The sequence below is a fragment of the Bufo gargarizans genome, chromosome 3, assembly GCF_014858855.1.
Source record: "Bufo gargarizans isolate SCDJY-AF-19 chromosome 3, ASM1485885v1, whole genome shotgun sequence".
Lineage (NCBI taxonomy): Eukaryota > Metazoa > Chordata > Amphibia > Anura > Bufonidae > Bufo > Bufo gargarizans.
Genome location: NC_058082.1, coordinates 36483380 through 36503200, shown reverse-complemented (window position 1 = coordinate 36503200; position 19821 = coordinate 36483380). Strand labels below are relative to the sequence as shown.

The 19821-nt window shown below is 45.9% G+C and overlaps 1 protein-coding gene across 1 annotated transcript in view; it reads left to right on the top strand.

The window, feature by feature from the left end:
- The window catches only part of EED (embryonic ectoderm development), a 25009-nt gene extending 5188 nt beyond the window's left edge, over nucleotides 1–19821 (top strand). Inside the window, exons 2-12 of the mRNA XM_044286644.1 lie at nucleotides 1837–1989; nucleotides 3353–3445; nucleotides 3533–3598; nucleotides 4938–5063; nucleotides 5508–5589; nucleotides 8842–8933; nucleotides 10810–10943; nucleotides 12278–12383; nucleotides 13952–14110; nucleotides 15637–15710; nucleotides 19536–19821. Of these exons, the coding sequence (XP_044142579.1) occupies nucleotides 1837–1989; nucleotides 3353–3445; nucleotides 3533–3598; nucleotides 4938–5063; nucleotides 5508–5589; nucleotides 8842–8933; nucleotides 10810–10943; nucleotides 12278–12383; nucleotides 13952–14110; nucleotides 15637–15710; nucleotides 19536–19662 (1212 nt within the window). The 3' untranslated portion in view covers nucleotides 19663–19821. The remainder of the gene's footprint in view (nucleotides 1–1836; nucleotides 1990–3352; nucleotides 3446–3532; nucleotides 3599–4937; nucleotides 5064–5507; nucleotides 5590–8841; nucleotides 8934–10809; nucleotides 10944–12277; nucleotides 12384–13951; nucleotides 14111–15636; nucleotides 15711–19535) is intronic.

The window sequence follows — 19821 nt, the reverse complement described above, 5'->3', positions numbered from 1 at the left end:
CAGTATGTGGCATTTATCATGTTAAAACTGATGTATTGTGATTCTCTATGTTGACTCCTTTGCTGGGTGGATTCATTTTTCCATCACATTATACACTGTTTCCATGGTTACGACCACCCTGCAATCCACCAGCGGTGGTCGTGCTTGCACACTATAGGAAAAAGCACCGGCCTATGCGTTCTCCTGCGGTCCCGGCCAGCACTTTTTCCTCTAGTGTGCGAGCACGACCACCACTGGTGGATTGCAGGGTGGTCATAACCCCCCCCCCCCCCCCCCCGGATACAAGCGGCATATAATGGCAGCAAAGGAGTCAATATGGACAATCACAATACATTAGTAAGTGCCTTGTAGTAACTTTCTCTACATGATAAATGCTATTTGCTGAAGTGAGAGGACCCCTTTAATATACTCTGTCCTCACAAATGTCCTATTCAGTTCGTCCATCGTGATGCATTGATGTAGTGATACAAGTGCAACCTTGATTTATACAGTCGGCCATTTTCGGGCACTGCGGTCAGTGACTGCTCTGGAGCTGGGCGTGTAATGTTTGGTATGTAGTATGTGGAGTGAATGTTCAGTTCCAGTAAGGCCCCTTTCACACGAGCGAGTATTCCGCGCGGGTGCGATGCGTGAGTTGAACGCATTGCACCCGCACTGAATCCTGACCCATTCATTTCTATGGGGCTGTTCACGTGAGCGGTGATTTTCGCGCATCACTTATGCGTTGCGTGAAAATCGCAGCATGCTCCTCTTTGTGCGTTGCCGTGCTATAATCCACGCAACGCAGGCCCCATAGAAGTGAATGGGGTTGCGTGAAAATCGCAAGCATCCGCAAGCAAGTGCGGATGCGGTGCGATTTCCACGCATGGGTTCTAGGTGACAGTCTATTCACTGTATTATTTTCCCTTATAACATGGTTATAAGGGAAAATAATAGCATTCTGATTACAGAATGCATAGTATAATAGTGCTGGAAGGGTTAAAAAAAATAAAAAAAAGTTAACTCACCTTCTCCTCTTGATCGCGTAGTTCCCGGTCGGTCTCTTCTTTAGCTGTGGGCTAAATGACCTGTGGTGATGTCAGATCACATGCTCCATCACCATGGTGATGGACCATGTGATTGGAGCATGTGATCTGACGTCACCACAGGTCATTTAGCCCACAGCTAAAGAACAGACCGGGAACTACGCGAACAAGAGAAGGTGAGTTAACTTTTTTTTATTTTTTTTAACCCTTCCAGCACTATTATACTATGCATTCTGTATTCAGAATGCTATTATTTTCCCTTATAACCATGTTATAATGGAAAATAATACAATCTGTAGAACATCAAGCCCGAACTTTTGTGAAGAAGTTCGGGTTTGGGTACCAAACATGCGCGATTTTTCTCACGCGAGTGCAAAACGCATTACAATGTTTTGCACTCGTGCGGAAAAATCGTGCATTTTCCCGCAACGCACCCGCCTCTTATCTGGGCAAAAAACATGACGCCCGTGTGAAAGAGGCCTAACTCCGTGGTGCCGATCAGTGATCACGGCCGAGTCATGGACCTACCGTTAAGAGGGACTCTCTGTAGTGATGTAACAGGTCGCCGCACTAAGGGTGAGGTAGTGAGCGCAACCCTGACATACTAGGTGTGAAGGTGATCGTATGGCGCTGCCCCCACAGCTGTAATACACAGCCACAATCCCACCGAAACGGCCAGCATCTGAGAGTGCGGTGATCCCCGTCATGGTTAACCCTCTCAAGCCTGTCTGCCCAAGCTCCCCGATATGGGGCTGTCCGTCAGCGGTGGTCTCAGGACACCATGTTTGAGCTCTCTGTCTGTTGTTTGCAGGACGACGCTGTCAGTATAGAGAGCGGCACCAACACAGAGCGGCCAGATACCCCAACAAATACTGCGAACGCCCCGGGGAGGAAGAATTGGGGAAAAGGCAAATGGAGATCAAAGAAGTGTAAATACTCATTCAAATGTGTGAACAGCTTGAAGGTAAGTCCCTGAGTAATGCTGGGAATCCTTATGACGGACCCCCACTTGAGTATCACTAGACCACCGGTGACTGCAGAAGTTTTAATGTGTTGACAAGTCCCTTGTATTTCCATCCCAACTGGTTCAGGACCAGACACCGTTTCAGTGTTTAACAGCGATAGCTTTTCATAAATTTGTCGCTCTAAGGGCTCATGCACACGACTGGGTTTTTGCAGGTCGGATGCGGCCCCATTCGCTTGAAAAGATACGGACAGTACTCCGCGTGCTGTCGGCAACATCATGTCCGTTCCATGCCGTCTGAAAAATTATACATGTCCTATTATTTATCAAATCGCCAGTAGACGACTGGCACTTCCGTAGCTTCTCAGTAAGGGCTCATTCACACGACTGTATGAAAGGGTGCGGGCCCATTCATTTCGATGGGGCCGCAAAAGACGCGGACAGTGCACATGTGCTGTCCGCATCCGTAGTTACATTCCGCGCCCTGCAAAAAAAATATAGATCATGTTCTGTTCTTGTCCGCAATTGTGGACCAGAATAGGCATTTTGTATGATTGCGGGGGCCATGTGCTGTCTGCAAATTGCAAAAGGCAAACGGTCCAGTATCCGTGTTGTGTGGATCCACAAAATGCTACGAGCCCTAACTTTGACAGTTCCACAGGGGTACTATATGGAGAATACCAATCCAGAGTGGTGCTATGTAGAAAAATGTATCCCAAAGGATAAAAAGCATGGCACTCACTATACGGAAAAAACGAAAGGTTATTGTAGAAGTAGATACGTAGGGTGTGGATCCTGAGGGGCCGTTTCGTGCTCACCTGCACTGACATTTTATACGAATTGCCACTGCAAACTTAGTGGGAAGAGTTTGGGGAAGGGTTCTGTTTCAGCATGACTGCACCCAAAGCAAGGTCCATAAAGGCACGGGGTGGAGGAACTCTGAGTGGGTGCACCTTCTCCAAAATCTGGAGGCTGTTAAAGATCCAAAAAGGGGCCCAACTCCCTATTTACACCCGTGGTTTAGACATGGGGTCTACAGCAGGCTCCTACAGGTGATGCTAGGGGGCTGCATACTTTTGAACACATAGTAATTTGTGCTGATCTCTACCACGGTTTCTCAGGCTTCTTGATGTAGGACTTCCCCAGTAGAAAGGTAACTTACATTTGCTTCCTGAGCTCTGTGTAACATTAAACCATAGTCCCCTGGCATCTAAGTAGAAATCTGTGCTCAGACATAAAGTCCGGCCGGAGTGTGCATCCCGTAACGTGCAGGCAGGAGGACGCCCCTTCAGTTGGCTGAAATAATTGCCGGGGAAATGTCTGAGGAGCATTTGTCTTACTGATTTCTGTGTATGATTTGCAGGAAGATCACAACCAGCCGCTGTTTGGGGTGCAATTTAACTGGCACAGTAAAGAGGGCGATCCCTTGGTGTTTGCTACTGTCGGCAGCAACAGGGTAAGTAGCAGGCACTCGCGCCATCGGCGGTGATCAGATTGGTCGTCGTCGGTGACTTTGTTCCTCACAATCTGCTCTTCCTTGCAGGTCACGCTGTATGAATGTCACTCACAAGGAGAAGTCAGGTTACTGCAGTCATACGTGGACGCTGATGTATCCTTCACATGGGAGAATTATCCAGGGATTTAGCGTATCATACAGTCCTTCACCCAGTGAGGACAAGTGCGTTGCGCGGTTTCTTGTCGTAGTTACGTTTTTTGTCAGTAGACCCCCACGTCAGAGTTGTAGGGGCATTGCAGCTATAATATAGGCATTGTAAACCCGTTATATTGGAACCTGAAAGGCTGCCCTTTATTGTCCTTCCCTCTGCGTCAATACAAATGTACGCTCCCTCTGTGACTGCAGGGTGAGGGTGCTTTACATCAGATGTCTCTTTCTTCTGCACCCCCTCCCCATCTATGTACTGTTGCACGCTAGATATTTACAGGGAGCCAGCAAGCAGGGATGAGGTTGTTTTGTCTGAGACATTGGTGGCATATCGCTAGGCTATGCCACCAATGTCAGAAAGATGCAGGTCCCAACTTTTGGACCCGCACCTATCTCCAGAACTGGCCCCAGAAAGTGAAGGAGAGTGCACTGCTGCTCTCCATTCATTTCTATGGAATAGCTGGCTCAGCTATCTCTAGCAGTCTTATTGATGTGAATGGGGTGGTGGCCATGCCTGCACTGTGAGCCCTCCATTCATTACTATGGGACTTAAGAAAATAGCCAAACTATTTTAAAAACTCCCTGAGAAATGAAGGATGAGCACGCCGTGCATGTGCAGTGCGCTCTCCTCTTTCTGGCGCCTGTTCTGGAGATACGTGTAGGTCCCAGTTGGGGGGGGTGGGGGTGTACCTGCTCCTATCTGACATTGGTGGCATATCCTAGAGCAAGGATCAGAAACCTCCGGCACTCCAGCTATTCTGAAACTGCAACTCCCAGAATCCTCCTTTCACTTCTGTGGGAGTTACAAAAACAGCTAAGCAAGTGTGCATGCTAGGAGTTGTAGTTTCACAGCAGCTGGATTGACTGAAGTTGCTGATCCCTGTCTCCAGTGAGACAACCCCAACTTTCCACAGGCGTATAAAGGGGCTTTGTGTTGTGCTGATCAGGGTGTTAACACCAGGCTTCTGGAATGCTTTAGTATAGCTGTAGTTGTCCACATTTTAGGGTGTATTCACACGTAGCAGTTCTGTTTCAGAAATTTCTATGACTGCCACATTCATCTAAAATGGATCGTGCAGAAAATCTATTTGCTTGCTGCCGAAAACGACCTGGAAACAATCTGCAGCCAGTGAAATTCCTGCGACAGATCTGCCATGTGTGAATATACCCTTTGACGTCATACGAGTAGGTTGTGCCATGACTACCATTTCCAGGGTCTGTACTGATTTCATCTTGCTTGATGTCTTCTTTTTTTGAAGTTAAACTCCTTAATTGCAAGATTTAGGCAGATGAGAACTTTTACACCTGCGCGTGGACTTACGACAGCAACACAAGTCACCCGCTCCTGGCAGTGGCAGGCTCCCGGGGAATTATCCGGATTATTAATCCCATCACTATGCAGTGCATCAAGGTATGTGGTGAATGGGTTAGATAACTACTAGGGATGAGCGAATCGAACCTGAGTTTGGGAAATGTTTTTTTTACAGTACAAATTTATGAAGTTATTGTGCGAAGCAATAACTTCGGCTCATCTGAGCCAATACATTCTAATACTGTACAGAGCTCCTGCTCCATACAGTAGTAGAACAAAGTTTTATGTGAATCGACTTCGGATGGTTCATCCAAACTTGATTCGCTCAATCCTAATAACTACGTACTGCAGCATAGCCTCAGTAAGTGGCTTATATGTCTTCTCATGCTATTAGGATGCTCCTAGTTCTCCTGTGTGCATAGGCCATGTAAGCAAAACCTGATCCATGTTGTTTTTTTTTTTGTTTTGTTTTTGTTAAATAAACCTGTATATGCCAGTGTAGTGGAAGCAAAACTAAAGATCTGATGTTTTTCCCCCACGCAGCACTATGTGGGCCACGGCAATGCAATCAATGAACTCAAGTTTCATCCACGCGATCCAAACCTACTGTTATCTGTCAGCAAAGGTATGTCTAATAGCTGAAGACTCTAGAAAGGGAATTCATGAAGTCACTTCCTAAAGGCAGAATTAATCAATTCACTCAGTTTTACAGATGGGAGGGAGAGGAGATTCAATACAGCAGATCAGAGTGTGCAGAGGGGGGTAAAGCATCCAAGGAGGGCAGCTCACGCAGACCGTAGATTGGGAGGAAAGAAGACACACGCACACACACACACACACCAGGCAGTTTGCAGGGGAAAGAGATCACACAGGTTGTGTACAAGTGTAGAGCAAAAGAAGAGCACCCACAGCAGTACACACAACGTGGCGTCAGTGACTGTCAGCACAATGCTCATTAGCTGTAGTCAACCCAGGAGTGAAGCTGTGACGATACATAAGAGCTAATGAAGACAGCAGCATCCTGGAGACACACCTCTCACCTCAAGCCTGTAGTACTGGCAGGGACACTCCTACGCGAGAAAAGTCTGAAACCACATCATATTTTTCCGTGTGAACATACTCTTAACCACTTCAACCCCGCTAGCTGAAACCCCCTTAATGACCAGGCCACTTTTTACACTTCTGCACTACACTACTTTCACCGTTTATTGCTTGGTCATGCAACTTACCACCCAAATCGATTTTACCTCCTTTTCTTCTCACTTATAGAACTTTCATTTGGTGGTATTTCATTGCTGCTGACATTTTTACTTTTTTTGTTATTATTCGAAATTTAACGATTATTTTGCAAAAAAATGACATTTTTCACTTTCAGTTGTAAAATGTTGCAAAAAAAAAAACGACATCCATATATTAAATGTCTTTGATAAAAAAAAAATATGTTTGGGTCCAAAAAAATGGTTTGGGTAAAAGTTATAGCGTTTACAAACTATGGTACAAAAATGTGAATTTCCGCTTTTTGAAGCAGCTCTGACTTTCTGAGCACCTGTCATGTTTCCTGAGGTTCTACAATGCCCAGACAGTAGAAAAACCCCACAAATGACCCCATTTCGGAAAGTAGACACCCTAAGGTATTCGCTGATGGGCATAGTGAGTTCATAGAACTTTTTATTTTTTGTCACAAGTTAGTGGAAAATGATGATTTATTTATATATTTTTTTCTTACAAAGTCTCATATTCCACTAACTTGTGACACAAAATAAAAACTTTCATGAACTCACTATGCCCATCACAAAATACCTTGGGGTGTCTTCTTTCCAAAATGGGGTCACTTGTGGGGTAGTTATACTGCCCTGGCATTCTAGGGGCCCTAATGTGTGCAAAGTAGTTTGAAATCAAAATGTGTAAAAAATGACCTGTGAAATCCTAAAGGTGCACTTTGGAATATGTGCCCCTTTGCCCACCTAGGCTGCAAAAAAGTGTCACACATCTGGTATCGCCGTACTCAGGAGAAGTTGGGGAATGTGTTTTGGGGTGTCATTTTACATATACCCATGCTGGGTGAGAGAAATATCTTGGCAAAAGACAACTTTTCCCATTTTTTTTTTTATATATAAAGTTGGCATTTGACCAAGATATTTTTCTCACCCAGCATGGGTATATGTAAAATGACACCCCAAAACACATTCCCCAACTTCTCCTGAGTACGGCGATACCACATGTGTGACACTTTTTTGCAGCCTAGATGCGCAAAGTGGCCCAAATTCCTTTTAGGAGGGCATTTTTAGACATTTGGATCCCAGACTTCTTCTCACGCTTTCGGGCCCCATAAATGCCAGGGCAGTATAAATACCCCACATGTGACCCCATTTTGGAAAGAAGACACCCCAAGGTATTCCGTGAGGGGCATGGCGAGTTCCTAGAATTTTTTTTTTTTTGTCACAAGTTAGCGGAAATAGATTTTTTTGGTATTTTCTCACAAAGTCTCCCTTTCCGCTAACTTGGGACAAAAATGTAAATCTTTCATGGACTCAATATGCCCCTCACGGAATACCTTGGGGTGTCTTCTTTCCGAAATGGGGTCACATGTGGGATATTTATACTGCCCTGGCATTTTAGGGGCCCTAAAGCGTGAAAAGAAGTCTAGAATATAAATGTCTAAAAAAATTTACGCATTTGGATTCCGTGAGGGGTATGGCGAGTTCATGTGAGATTTTATTTTTTGACACAAGTTAGTGGAATATGAGACTTAGTAAGAAAAAAAAACAAAAAACTATTTCCGCTAACTTGGGCCAAAAAAAAAAGTCTGAATGGAGCCTGACAGGGGGTGATCAGGGAGTGTATATGAGGTGATCACCCCCTGTCATTGATCACCCCCCTGTAAGGCTCCATTCAGACGTCCGTATGATTTTTACGGATCCATGGATACAAGGATCGGATCCGCAAAACTCAGACGTCCGTATGTGTTTTGCGGATCCGATCCTTGTATCCATGGATCCGTAAAAATCATACGGACGTCTGAATGGAGCCTTACAGGGGGGTGATCAATGACGGGGGGGGGGGGAGATCAGGGAGTGTATATGAAGTGATAAGGGGTTCATAAGTGACAGGGGGGGGGTATAGTGTGGTGTTTGGTGCTACTTTGCACAGCTACCTGTGTCCTCTGGTGGTCGATCCAAACAAAAGGGACCACCAGAGGACCAGGTATATTAGACGCTGTTATCAAAACAGCGTCTAATATACCTGTTAGGGGTTAAAAAAAATCACATCTCCAGCCTGCCAGCGAGCGATTGCCGCTGGCAGGCTGGAGATCCACTCGCTTACCTTCCGTTCCTGTGAACGCGCGCCTGTGTGCGCACGTTCACAGGAAGTCTCGCGAGATGACGCGTATATGCGTGACTGTGCGCAGAGCTGCCACCTCCGGACCGCAGATCTGCGTTAGGCGGTCCGGAGGTGGTTAAAAAAAATAAATAAATACATATTTAACAGAACCACTTTTTCTAATCCTGGGCAGTCCCTGTAAAGGGTTTGACCAGCAAGGAATAATTTTGGCCAAAGGGCTCAGAGTGGTTAAATAACATAAGTGATGACCAATCCCACCAGGCCCCCCTTCCCGCCGGTCTCTAATTTCTTCTCCCATCCTGACACACAGGAAATCCCTACTCAGCCAATCACTGGTATTTCCTTTGTGTTGAGACCAGCGGGGACCGGAAGGCATCGGTATGGGAGTGGCAGGAAATCTGTGAGGTTTCACTTTTTTTTTCTTCTTTTTTTTAGGACATCCTGGGCCTTTTGCACTAAATTGTTCTCTGCTGGAAAGAGTATATATTTGGGATTTGAAGACTATTCAGTCTATTTAACCCTTTTGTTTCTGCAGATCATGCACTGAGGCTGTGGAATATACAGACAGATACACTTGTGGCTATATTCGGTGGTGTGGAAGGGCACAGAGATGAAGTGTTGAGTGCAGTAAGTCACTAATATTTCCTTGATATCAGCATTTCTTATAATTTTTATAAAGGTTATTACCATGATCCTATGCTAGGTCTCCATGTACTTCAAAAAGGAGGGGGTATGGTGTCATCAGAATCTTTCAGTGGTGCAGCCTCAGACTTTGCACCTGTAGCTTAGTGATCATCTTGGGTTTTCTGGAGCGTTGATGTTTCTATCCTAAGGATAGGCTATCCATATCAGAGTGGGGGTCAGAATCCTTACACAGCGCTGTACATTTGTGATATAAAAACAGGGGATAATAACTTTATTCCTTTTATTTTTTTTCCCTTATTACGCAGTTTGGGTTTCCATGCTCTATGAGATAAAAAATGTTATTTTTTTTAATAGTATGCAGTTCATTGCAGATTTGCTATGCTCTTATGGAAACCTGCCACCTGCAGGGCTCCATAGGAACTACAATTGCAATAGCATGGGTTTCTTCATGAGACCCAGCCTATCGCAGGCAATGAAGCTAAAGTCTATAGCAAATTCTTGAGAAGTCTACATAGACAGCCGTTTGCAGAAGGGACATTTCCCCCCCCCATAAGCTTCTTTTGGACTCAAGATGCCAGGAAACTACATGTGTTTTTTTTTTTTTTTTTTCTTTTCTTTTAAACGTATTCTCGATCCACAGCATAGGGCATAAGTGTCTGATCAGAGGGGGTCCGACTGCTCCCCGTGATCACAAAATGAGATGGTGTTCCCCCAGTTTGAATGACATGTCATACAGATGCATGCTGCTCAGGGGTGGGTTAAGTGCATGATGGGCCCGGAGTTGTCTACCCAACTTGGGCCCTTCCCTCCATTTTAGTTTAAACCTCAAACCATTGATTGGCTGGGGTGCTTCATGAGTGCCACAGTCTCTTCCTAGGCAATATGACATCACATTCATCGTTCACATGGTCTAGGTGCAGCTCTGTCCCATCCGAGTGATTGGGGCTGAGCTGCAATACCAAGCGCAGTGCTATCAAATGGACAGCGCTGAGCAAAGAGGCTGCGGCGCTCACTGGGACATCGCGGTCTCCTCAAACAGCTGATTGTCTGGGGTGCCAGGAATCATACCCCCACCATCTCATAACCTTGTGTACAGATGTCATAGATATTACCTGCAGTCGTATGTAACACCCCACATAACACAGTGAATTACAGTGAGTTACATAGGACTGCAGGTGACAAATTTAAAATACATATGATGATGATAAAAAAGACTTGGAGGAGGAGATGAGACGCAGGTCACAGTAGTGAGCCAGCTCACTCTCTATTTCATCTATTTCATTTAATGTTTCTATGTGTCGTTAAAAGAGATTGACAGTATCCCCCTTAACAGTGAAATCCACAGTGCCCCGCCACTTTAAAATGGGACCTCTACAGCAGCCCATCCCCTTAACTTTGACCTCCACAGCAGCCCGCCCCTTAACACTGACCTCCATAGGGCACCGTCCCCTTATCTGTGACCTCCACTATTCCCTGCCCCCTTTACAGTGACCTCCACAGTACCCCGTTTTTTTTGTGATTAATTTACTTTTGTAAAGTTAGTGCTAGCTGCCACCATAAAAAAAAGTTAAGCTGTAAACTTTGACAAATTTTGGTTTTTACAGTCTCAAAACTTTTTGCTACGATTTCTGCATGTGAAACCGCTTGAAACTCAAACTAAATTAAGCTTTTAAATTGCTGAGAAAATCCGAGAATGAGCACATTCTCCACATGGTCTACAACGGAGCAAAAACTAAGTGGGAAGTTGCGCGCTTGTTCTCGTGTATACTTACCGCTCCTGCTATTTATCACACAACTGTTTGACGCTCATGCTCTTGATAAATAAAACCGCCATGTCATTATTTTCTTCTTGCGTTAGGATTATGATCTCCTCGGAGAGAAGATAATGTCCTGTGGAATGGATCATTCCCTCAAACTGTGGCGACTGAACTCTAAACGAATGAAAGTTGCCATAAAGCATTCCTATGAATACAATCCCAGCAAAACAAACAGGTGAGTGTGGGGCACATCCTGATGCTCCTTGCGTTTTTTTTTTTTTTGCTAAGTTTCTCGATTAGGGCTCATGCACACGACCGTATCTGTTTTGCGATCTGTAAATCGCACATTCGCAAAACACAGATCCTGGCCGTGTGCCTGCCTGATCCGCAGTTTTTGCGGATTGAATGCAGACCGAACATACGGCCGTGTGCGTGAGCCCTTAAGGTGAACAACTGGGCTCCATGCAGCTCAGAAGTTATCCCTGCTCTGAGAAAGTCTGCTCCTCAAGCTTTCTGTTTAAAGATTGGGCTGAGCGCTCCTTTATCACTCTGCCCAATTATACAGAGAACAGTGTGCCCGTACATTTACAGCTGCACAGTCCTCTCTATCCCCTCCCTGCACTCATCTCTATGATCAGGGCAGAGAGGAAACGGAAAGCTTGTAATATCAATGTGCAATCTCCTAATAGAGCCTGTGCAATGCTGCAGCCTGCTGTACTGCATTAACCTTTACACTGCCTTCCATCGGGAATCTTAAATTTAACCATTTGACTGCCTTAGGCCATCAGAGATCCTTACATTAAACCCAACACTGTTCTAGACCAGACCATCAGAGACACTGTAATTAACCTCCAGGATGTCCTAGACAACCAGGTATACTGATATTAACCCCTTCAATAACCTAGACCACCAGGAATATTGTCATGAACCCTTTTGCTGCCCTAGATCACCAGGGACTTCAACACTTTTACTGCCATAGACCACAAGGAATGCTGGCATTTACACCTTCATTGCCCTAGACCACCTGGGGTACAGATTATCAGGTTAAAGGGGTTATCCAACTCCTATAATGACCCCCCTCATATAGGTTATACTTACCCTGGCACTCGTGTCCCTCCTGCTCCCCGCATGGCTGCCACTGCATTTCCCCGTCATGTGAATCAAAACATCTGGCGACGGGGGAGCAGTCAATAGCAGGCCACGACGGGGGAAGAGCCTCCCTAGCGTCATCCATGATGCAAGGGAGGCTCATCCCCATCACGGCCTGGGGTCAGAACCAGCAGTGCATGCATGAGTCTGAATGCAAGCACTTTGGCAACAGAATCCGACTCGCATTTGCGCTGCAGATTGTAATCCCAGGCTGGGATCACGTGCCCAATGTACGGCACGTCATCTTGGAAGTAGTGGCAGAACAGGAACCTGGCACATCTTGGATAACTCTTTTAAGGATCATCTAGGAATAGCACGTAATGCAGAGATTCACACATTCACATATTGGACTGTTGCCATCCGTTTTATAGGATGACTGATTTTATGTATTTAGCTTCTTAAAATTCTTGTTTCCCACAGACCATTTATTTCACAAAAGATCCATTTCCCAGATTTTTCAACGAGAGACATTCACAGAAATTATGTGGACTGTGTGAGGTGGCTCGGAGACTTGATATTGTCTAAGGTGAGTGTGTGTGTGTGTGACCGCAGTATAAGCCTGACCGACCAAAAAGGCTTAAAACACCATTAGAAGATGATATATTAACCCTTTAAGGGACAACCTCATTTTTTTCATACTTGGCCTTAAGTTACGGTGGGACAACCCCTTGATGAGCTTTCCCAACACCCCCCATTAAATGGAGTGGCTATCGAGCATAGTTGCTCCCGCTCCCTTCATTCTTTATGGTTCTGCCGGAGAGGGAGTACAGCATTAGGTTGTCTACAAGGAGATGAATGGAGCGGCGGTGCACGTGATCGACTGCTGATTTCGTGATTGCCTCGGGTCCCGGCCGTCAGACTGATCATGAATTACAGCCCATCATATCCAGAGGCTGGGAGCCTATACCGACAGAATACGTCTCGCAGCTGAGGGTTTGCTACAGTTGTATCCAGTCTAGACAATACTCCTTTCAGATAAATACATAAGCAGCACATCTCTCTCCAGTCCTGATAGTTTGTTACAGTGTGTCAGTCTTGAGCTCACGTTATTAAGCTCACAGCGAATGGTCTACGGAAAATAGTACCAGACAGTACTAATTCTGTATAGATCTGTGGAGGTAAATAAGTAGGTTGCCATTCACCGACAGTCATCCCATTTTGGAAGTTGTTAACTGAAAATTCAGTAAATTGAAAATTGGAGTAATTTATTGACAATGGTAAGAGATCAGTTTACTTAAAGGGGTTTTCCGTACTTAGATATTGATGGTCTATCCACCAGGTAAGTCATTGATTTCAGATCGACGGGGGTCTGACACCTCATACTCCCACAGATGAGACATTTCGGGCAGCCACCAGTGGTGGGACACTGTGTAGTGGAGGGAAGGCTCTGCGCGCTGTGTAGTGGAGGGAAGGCTCTGCGCGCTGTGTAGTGGAGGGAAGGCTCTGCGCGCTGTGTAGTGGAGGGAAGGCTCTGCGCGCTGTCGTTTTCAGCTCCTTTCCCATTCACTTGTATAGGAGCTGAGTGTCAGTACCCGGACATGGGCACTGCATAGCGGACAGAACCTTGTTCCTCCGGCTGCTGCTGCTAACAGGTGTCGGACCCCCGCCGAACTGATATTGATAGCCTATCCTGAGGGTAGATCATCGATAACGAGCTACCGGAAAACTCCTCTAAAGCCGGACAGTCCCTTACAGTTAGGCCCCATGCACACTGCCGTGTTTCACAGCCGTGTGCGGGCCGTGGAACCGCGGCCTGGATCCCTCCTGAGAGCAGGAGCGCACGGCGTCACTGGTTGCTATGACGCCGTGCGCTCCCTGCTGCCGGCACAGTACAGTAATACACTGGTATAGATCATACCAGTGTATTACTGTATTGCGGCGGCAGCAGGGAGCGCACGGCGTCATAGCAACCAGTGACGCCGTGCGCTCCTGCTCTCAGGAGGGATCCAGGCCGCGGTTCCACGGCCCGCACACGGCTGTGAAACACGGCAGTGTGCATGGGGCCTAATGGAAATATTTCATCATTGCACTGATACCTCGGCGTTGGTTGGACGGGGACGAGATAACACTTCTAGTGACAACTTTGTCTTTCAGTCCTGTGAAAATGCCATTGTGTGCTGGAAACCGGGTAAAATGGAGGACGACATTGACAAGATCAAGCCAAGCGAGTCTAACGCGACCATCCTGGGGAGGTTTGATTACAGCCAGTGCGATATCTGGTACATGAGATTCTCCATGGACTTCTGGCAAAAGGTCTGTTATACCGCACTGCGGGGCGGCACTACGGATAGAACTACAGGGGGCTGTGGTATCCCAGGATCCAAATAGCCAGTGTATTTACTAGGGTAGATGGGTAAAGCGTCCGTCCAGTCTCCTCGCTGGACTTTATAGGAACTCTGAGCCCAGAAGTGAATGATGCAAGGAGACGGAATATCATATTGCCCCCCCCCCCCCCTCGTTTTGTCAGTCTGCAGCATTTTCTGCATGGCCCTGAAACGGTCTTGTAGAAATCCTGCAGAGAACAGAGGGGGTTAATCTGCTGATCTATTCCATCTTCGGCTGAATACTGACTTGGGGGCTGTGGCTTAGCTGGGGGGGGGGGGGGGGGTGTTTATCAATCTTGTATTACAGCAGAGGGTGGAGGCTGCTGCTGCGACCAATTGTCTTACAGCCAGACCCAGGACAGTGTGTGAGTTGTAATATGTTTAATTGTAATACAAGATAAAATGTGATCAAAGAAGGGATAATGGGTGTCATTTCTGGACCCTATTACATCTTAATGGCGCTTTTGTACCCATGGAATTGTCTAAAAGTGCTAATTGGGACTGGGAGATGGATTTCTGGTTACATCCCAATGGTTCCCTAAAACCATGTCTCATAAAAGGCTAGACTCGGAATGAGTAGACGGCTGGCACTCTGGAAGAAGGTGGTGCTCGTATACAAGTAGAAGGGGATCAGCACGCACTTCCTGATGCTAATAAATCTTCCCCTTATTGCCATAAACAGAATACAGGCAGATGTGACGCGTTTCGGCTAAACAGATGCTTGTTTGAAAGGCTGTTTAGCTGAAACGCGTCACATCTGCCTGTATTCTGTTTATGACAATAAGGGGAAGATTTATTAGCATCAGGAAGTGCGTGCTGATCCCCTGCTTCTACTTGAGTCATAAAATACACTGATATGGCATTGTCAGGATGCCCTTCTATAAAATGAAGGGTTTCCAGTTCTTGACAATTGATGGCCTGTCATTGGGATAAATGTTCAGATCGGTGGTGGTCCTGCTGCCGGCAACTGTTTGATGGGGTCGAGGTGCTTGAGCGAATGCTCTGTCCCTTTTTATAAGCTCAGTCTGCTATTGATGGCCTATCCCAGGCATGCTCAACCTGCGGCCCTCCAGCTGTTCTAAAACTACAACATTCCCACGATGCCTAGCTGTATGCTGTTCGGGCATGCTGGGAGTTGGTTTTACAACAGCTGGAGGGCCGCAGGTTGAGCATGCCTGGCCTATACTAAGGGATAGGCCATTGGTTTACTAACCAGTAAAGCCCTTTCACAGAAGACCATCATAGCCCAAATAAAGTGAAGTAAGTCAGTTCATTAATTTACAGATTGCATTAGTTTCGGTACCTGGGGCTGCTGGTGGAAAACTGCCCGCGCCCCTATCCCCCCCCGTGGTGTAGTGTTGTATTATTGTAGAATCTGCTCCCTCTTCGTGAGAATAATAAACCAAAGGAGGCAAGACACGGACCACTAATAGACTAATGTATTTCTCTCTGCAGATGCTTGCACTCGGAAACCAGGTGGGGAAGCTCTACGTCTGGGATCTGGAGGTGGAGGATCCACACAAAGCCAAGTAGGTGCTGCTCTTCGGATAGAACTGTGATGTCCCTAGAGATCTTTATAGACGTAGTCCCCAAAGGAGAGCGGAACATGATAGATTGCTGTACGTTATCGATATTCACATAGTTTAACCAGATATGCAGTCACAGTGATTCCTGTGTTTCATCGTCACATTGAGGATTGAACCCTATGATCACGGCTCAGGGATTTGTTACCTGGAAATCTCATACATTGCGAGCAAAGGTCCGTGCACGTCGGTCAGTGTGTGCAGAAAGTATGGCTAGCTTTCCATATAGCAAAATCTTTGCGCTGTGAGGTCAGTAGTGGGTCTTTACATGTGATAAATGGATAGTCTGACCTCTTACACGTCCATGTTCTCCACCAACATCACACTGTAGGCATAGTTTAAAATCCTGTATCTGTGATGGTATGGGGTTGTATTAGTGCCTATGGCGTGGGCAGCTTACACATCTGGAAAGGTACAATCAATGCTGAACAGTATATAGCGATTTTAGAATAACATATGCTCCATCCAGACGTAATCTGTCTCGGACTGTTTAGCAGCTAGAATCGGACAGTGAGCAGCTAGAATCGGACAAGAACGGGAGAACATTCCTCTCCCAGAACTCCAGCCATTGGTCTCCTCACTTCACATATGGTTACAGACTGTTAAGAGAAGAGGGGATACTACACAATGGTGGACATGACCTTGTCCCAAATTTTTTGAGATGCGTGGCTGGCATAAAGTTCTAAATGAGCTATATATATTTTTTTGTAAAATGTCTCACTTTCTGATATGTGCTCTCTGACCCATTGTGAATGAAGTTGGGGCCTATAAGATTTACAGATCATGGCGTTCTGCTCCTATTTACATTACATTATTACACAGCAGTTCAACTTTTTTTGTGGATTTGGAGTTGTGCTGTACTCATCTGCTTTAGGCCTCTTTCACACTTGCGTTGTCCGGATCAGGCGTGTACTCGATTTGCCGGAATTACACTCTGGATCCGGAAAAACGCAAGTGAACTGAAAGCATTTGAAGACGGATCAGTCTTCAAAATGCGTTCAGTGTTACTATGGCAGCCAGGACGCTATTAAAGTCCTGGTTGCCATAGTAGTAGTGGGGAGCGGTATACTTACAGTCCGTGCGGCTCCCGGGGCGCTCCAGAATGACGTCAGAACGCCCCATGCGCATGGATGACGTGAACCATGCCTTCTTACATATAAGTCCACTTACATATGGGTTGGACATACAGATATAAAGAGGGAGGCGGTCCGCTGCGCATCCCTTTTACTGGCCAAAGTGTAGCGCCACTTCAAAGTGTCCCTCTCTCAAGTGCACCTGTCTCATAAGGATGTTCCACAGATGGTGCACTTCTCCTGCGTGCTGGCCCTTTCATGTCGGCAACCATTGCCCAATCTAGACAACTCCTTTAAACGCTATGTCCACCTCCACAGCCCTTTTTTTTATTTTTTATTTTTTATTTTTTATTGCTTAACAATGAAACAACTTTGCACTAGGTCAATGATTAAACGCATCCTACGTTTTTTTTTTTTCTCCAGCTCTTATGCCGGCTTGTGTGTCTCTATAGTAACAGACAACAACCTAACCTTGTGTAGTCTGATCCTGCAGTCACACTTCCTCCTCTCCGTCCCCTATGTACATTCAGTATAAAGGTAAGCAGTAGTGGACTGATGGACGAGAGTGTGACTGCAGCATCGGACTACACAGGGTCTGTTACGCTAATGACGCCTAGTTCTGATTAGGAGCTGTGAACATAAAAAGATAGAAATTTTCTAACAAAGTCCTGTTGCACAAGTCCCACAATTGTCATTTTCAATGCAGTGGGACAATAAAAATAAATAAAAAAAGGGTGCAATTCTGTATATCACACCCAAAGGCAATGGACACCTTCCAGAGCATTTTTTTCATTATTGCATTTTACTCATTTGAGGCAAAAAAAATTATGTTTTCAGCTGAAAGATATTCAGCCGTTTCTGAGATATAGGGGTTAAAAATCAGTTTGCAAGTTGTCACAGTCTGTTTTCTTTGAATCCCATCATTTGACAGCTTGTGTGAAGCCTTATCTCTGATCTCCTGACCTCATAAGCATTTATTTGAACCATATACTTATTGGTTTGATAAGAATTGAGCTATGATGAGTGTTCGAGGTCAGGAGATCAGAGATGAGAGCGACACATCAGATGATGGGATTCAAAGACAGACTGAATTTTAACCCTCAGAAAGGCTGAACATTTTAATATAGTCCAAATGAAAAAATTCTCTGTAGTAGGGATCGACTGATAATCGGAGTTACCGATATTATCGGCCGATATTCATGATTTTCTAAATTTATCGGTATCTGCATGTAACCTTGCCGATAATGCGTCCAGCGCGCTATCACAGAACATGAGTGCGCCATGTTCCCTCAGCAGCACAGGGGAGGAGTCGTCACACTCTCCCTCCCCCCTGTGCCGCGCTGCCAATGAGGAGAAACGGGAAGAGGGGCGGCGCACTACGCCACCAATGAAGGTTGACGTCTAATACAAATACAGGAGGCGCTGCCCAGCCTATATGACAGGAAGCTGCGATCAGTGCCAGTTAACCCCTCAGATGCTGCAGCTCCCTGATTCTACCGCTGACACACCCGCCTCCTGTATTAAACATTGATTATCATTTGGTGGTGCAGTGCGCCCCCCCCCCCCCCCCACCCCCTAGTATTAAAATCATTGATGATAGTGGCCACAGGGTCCCCTCCTTTCATTGGTGGTGCAGTGGAAGCTTCTGATCGGAGCCCCAGCAGTGGAAGCCTGGGGCTCCGATCGGTTACCATGGCAGCCAGGACACTACTGAAGCCTTGGCTGCCATGGTAACCTCCCTGATGCTGTAAGCACATGGCAGCAGGGAGAGTGCGACGTCCTATTCACTCTGATAGAGCTCTATTGGGGTGAATAGGACAAGGGATGAAAAGATCCCAGGTTCGAGCCCCTAAGGGGGAAATGGTTATTAAATAAAAAGTAAAAAATAAATTTAAAAAAAAGGGGGGGGGGGGAAAACACCAAATTATTAAGAATATATAACCCTTTTCCCAATTTTACATATAAAATATATAAACAATAGATAAATATTACATATCACATATTGCCACGTCCGTGCTTGATAAAGACCGCAACGAGCGGTTGAAACGTTGCAGAGGGGAATAAAGGATCCACGATTTCTTTCACCTGACGTTGGAGTGCTGCCTCATATATAATTTTTTTTTTTTTTTTTATCTCCTATGTGGTGAACGCCAAAACAGAAAACCATTATTTTATTTTATATGAAAAAGCACAGAATATCGGTATAAGTTATTGACTATCTGCCTGAAAGTTCACAGGTGATCGGTATCTGCTCTAGCCGATCCCTAATCTGTAGCCCAAAATTTATAAAATACAATCATAAAAGAAAAGCCTCAAAGGTGTCTATAGCCTTTATGTCCATTGAGGAGGTAAAGAGATTCGGCAGACTTTTTAATAAATTGAGTGCGGACAGCTAAATGTCACCCAGACTAGTACTGCTATGTCGGTCTGTAACAGCTAGTGGATGTGGTACCGAGGTCCCATGCAGGGATCAGCAACCTTCGGCTCTCCAGCTGCTGTGAAACTACAACTCCCAGCATGCCTACTTGCTTAGCTGTTCTAGTAACTCCCATAGAAGTGAATGGAGGATTCTGGGAGTTGTAGTTTCAGAACCGCTGGAGTGCCAGAGGTTGCTGACCCCTGCTTTAGTGCAAATGCTAAAACGAATGACACTTTTCCACATGGACCTTCACTTACGCCCCATGTTCTCCGTTTACAGGTGCACAACTCTCACTCATCCCAAATGCATGGCCGCAATCCGACAGACCAGCTTCAGCAGAGACAGCAGCATCCTCATAGCAGTCTGCGATGACGCCACCATCTGGCGCTGGGACCGGCTCCGATGAAACCCCCTCCCTCCCCCCCTGATGAAAGACCATTGTGGTGTCATGTGCTGTGTCCGGCGACTAGTGTATGTAGGAGGCTGAGTTTAGTGACCTTCTTCTTCTCTGTAATGTTTCCTGGCTGCGATCCAGCTGCTTTTAATAAAAATTTATTTTTGTACA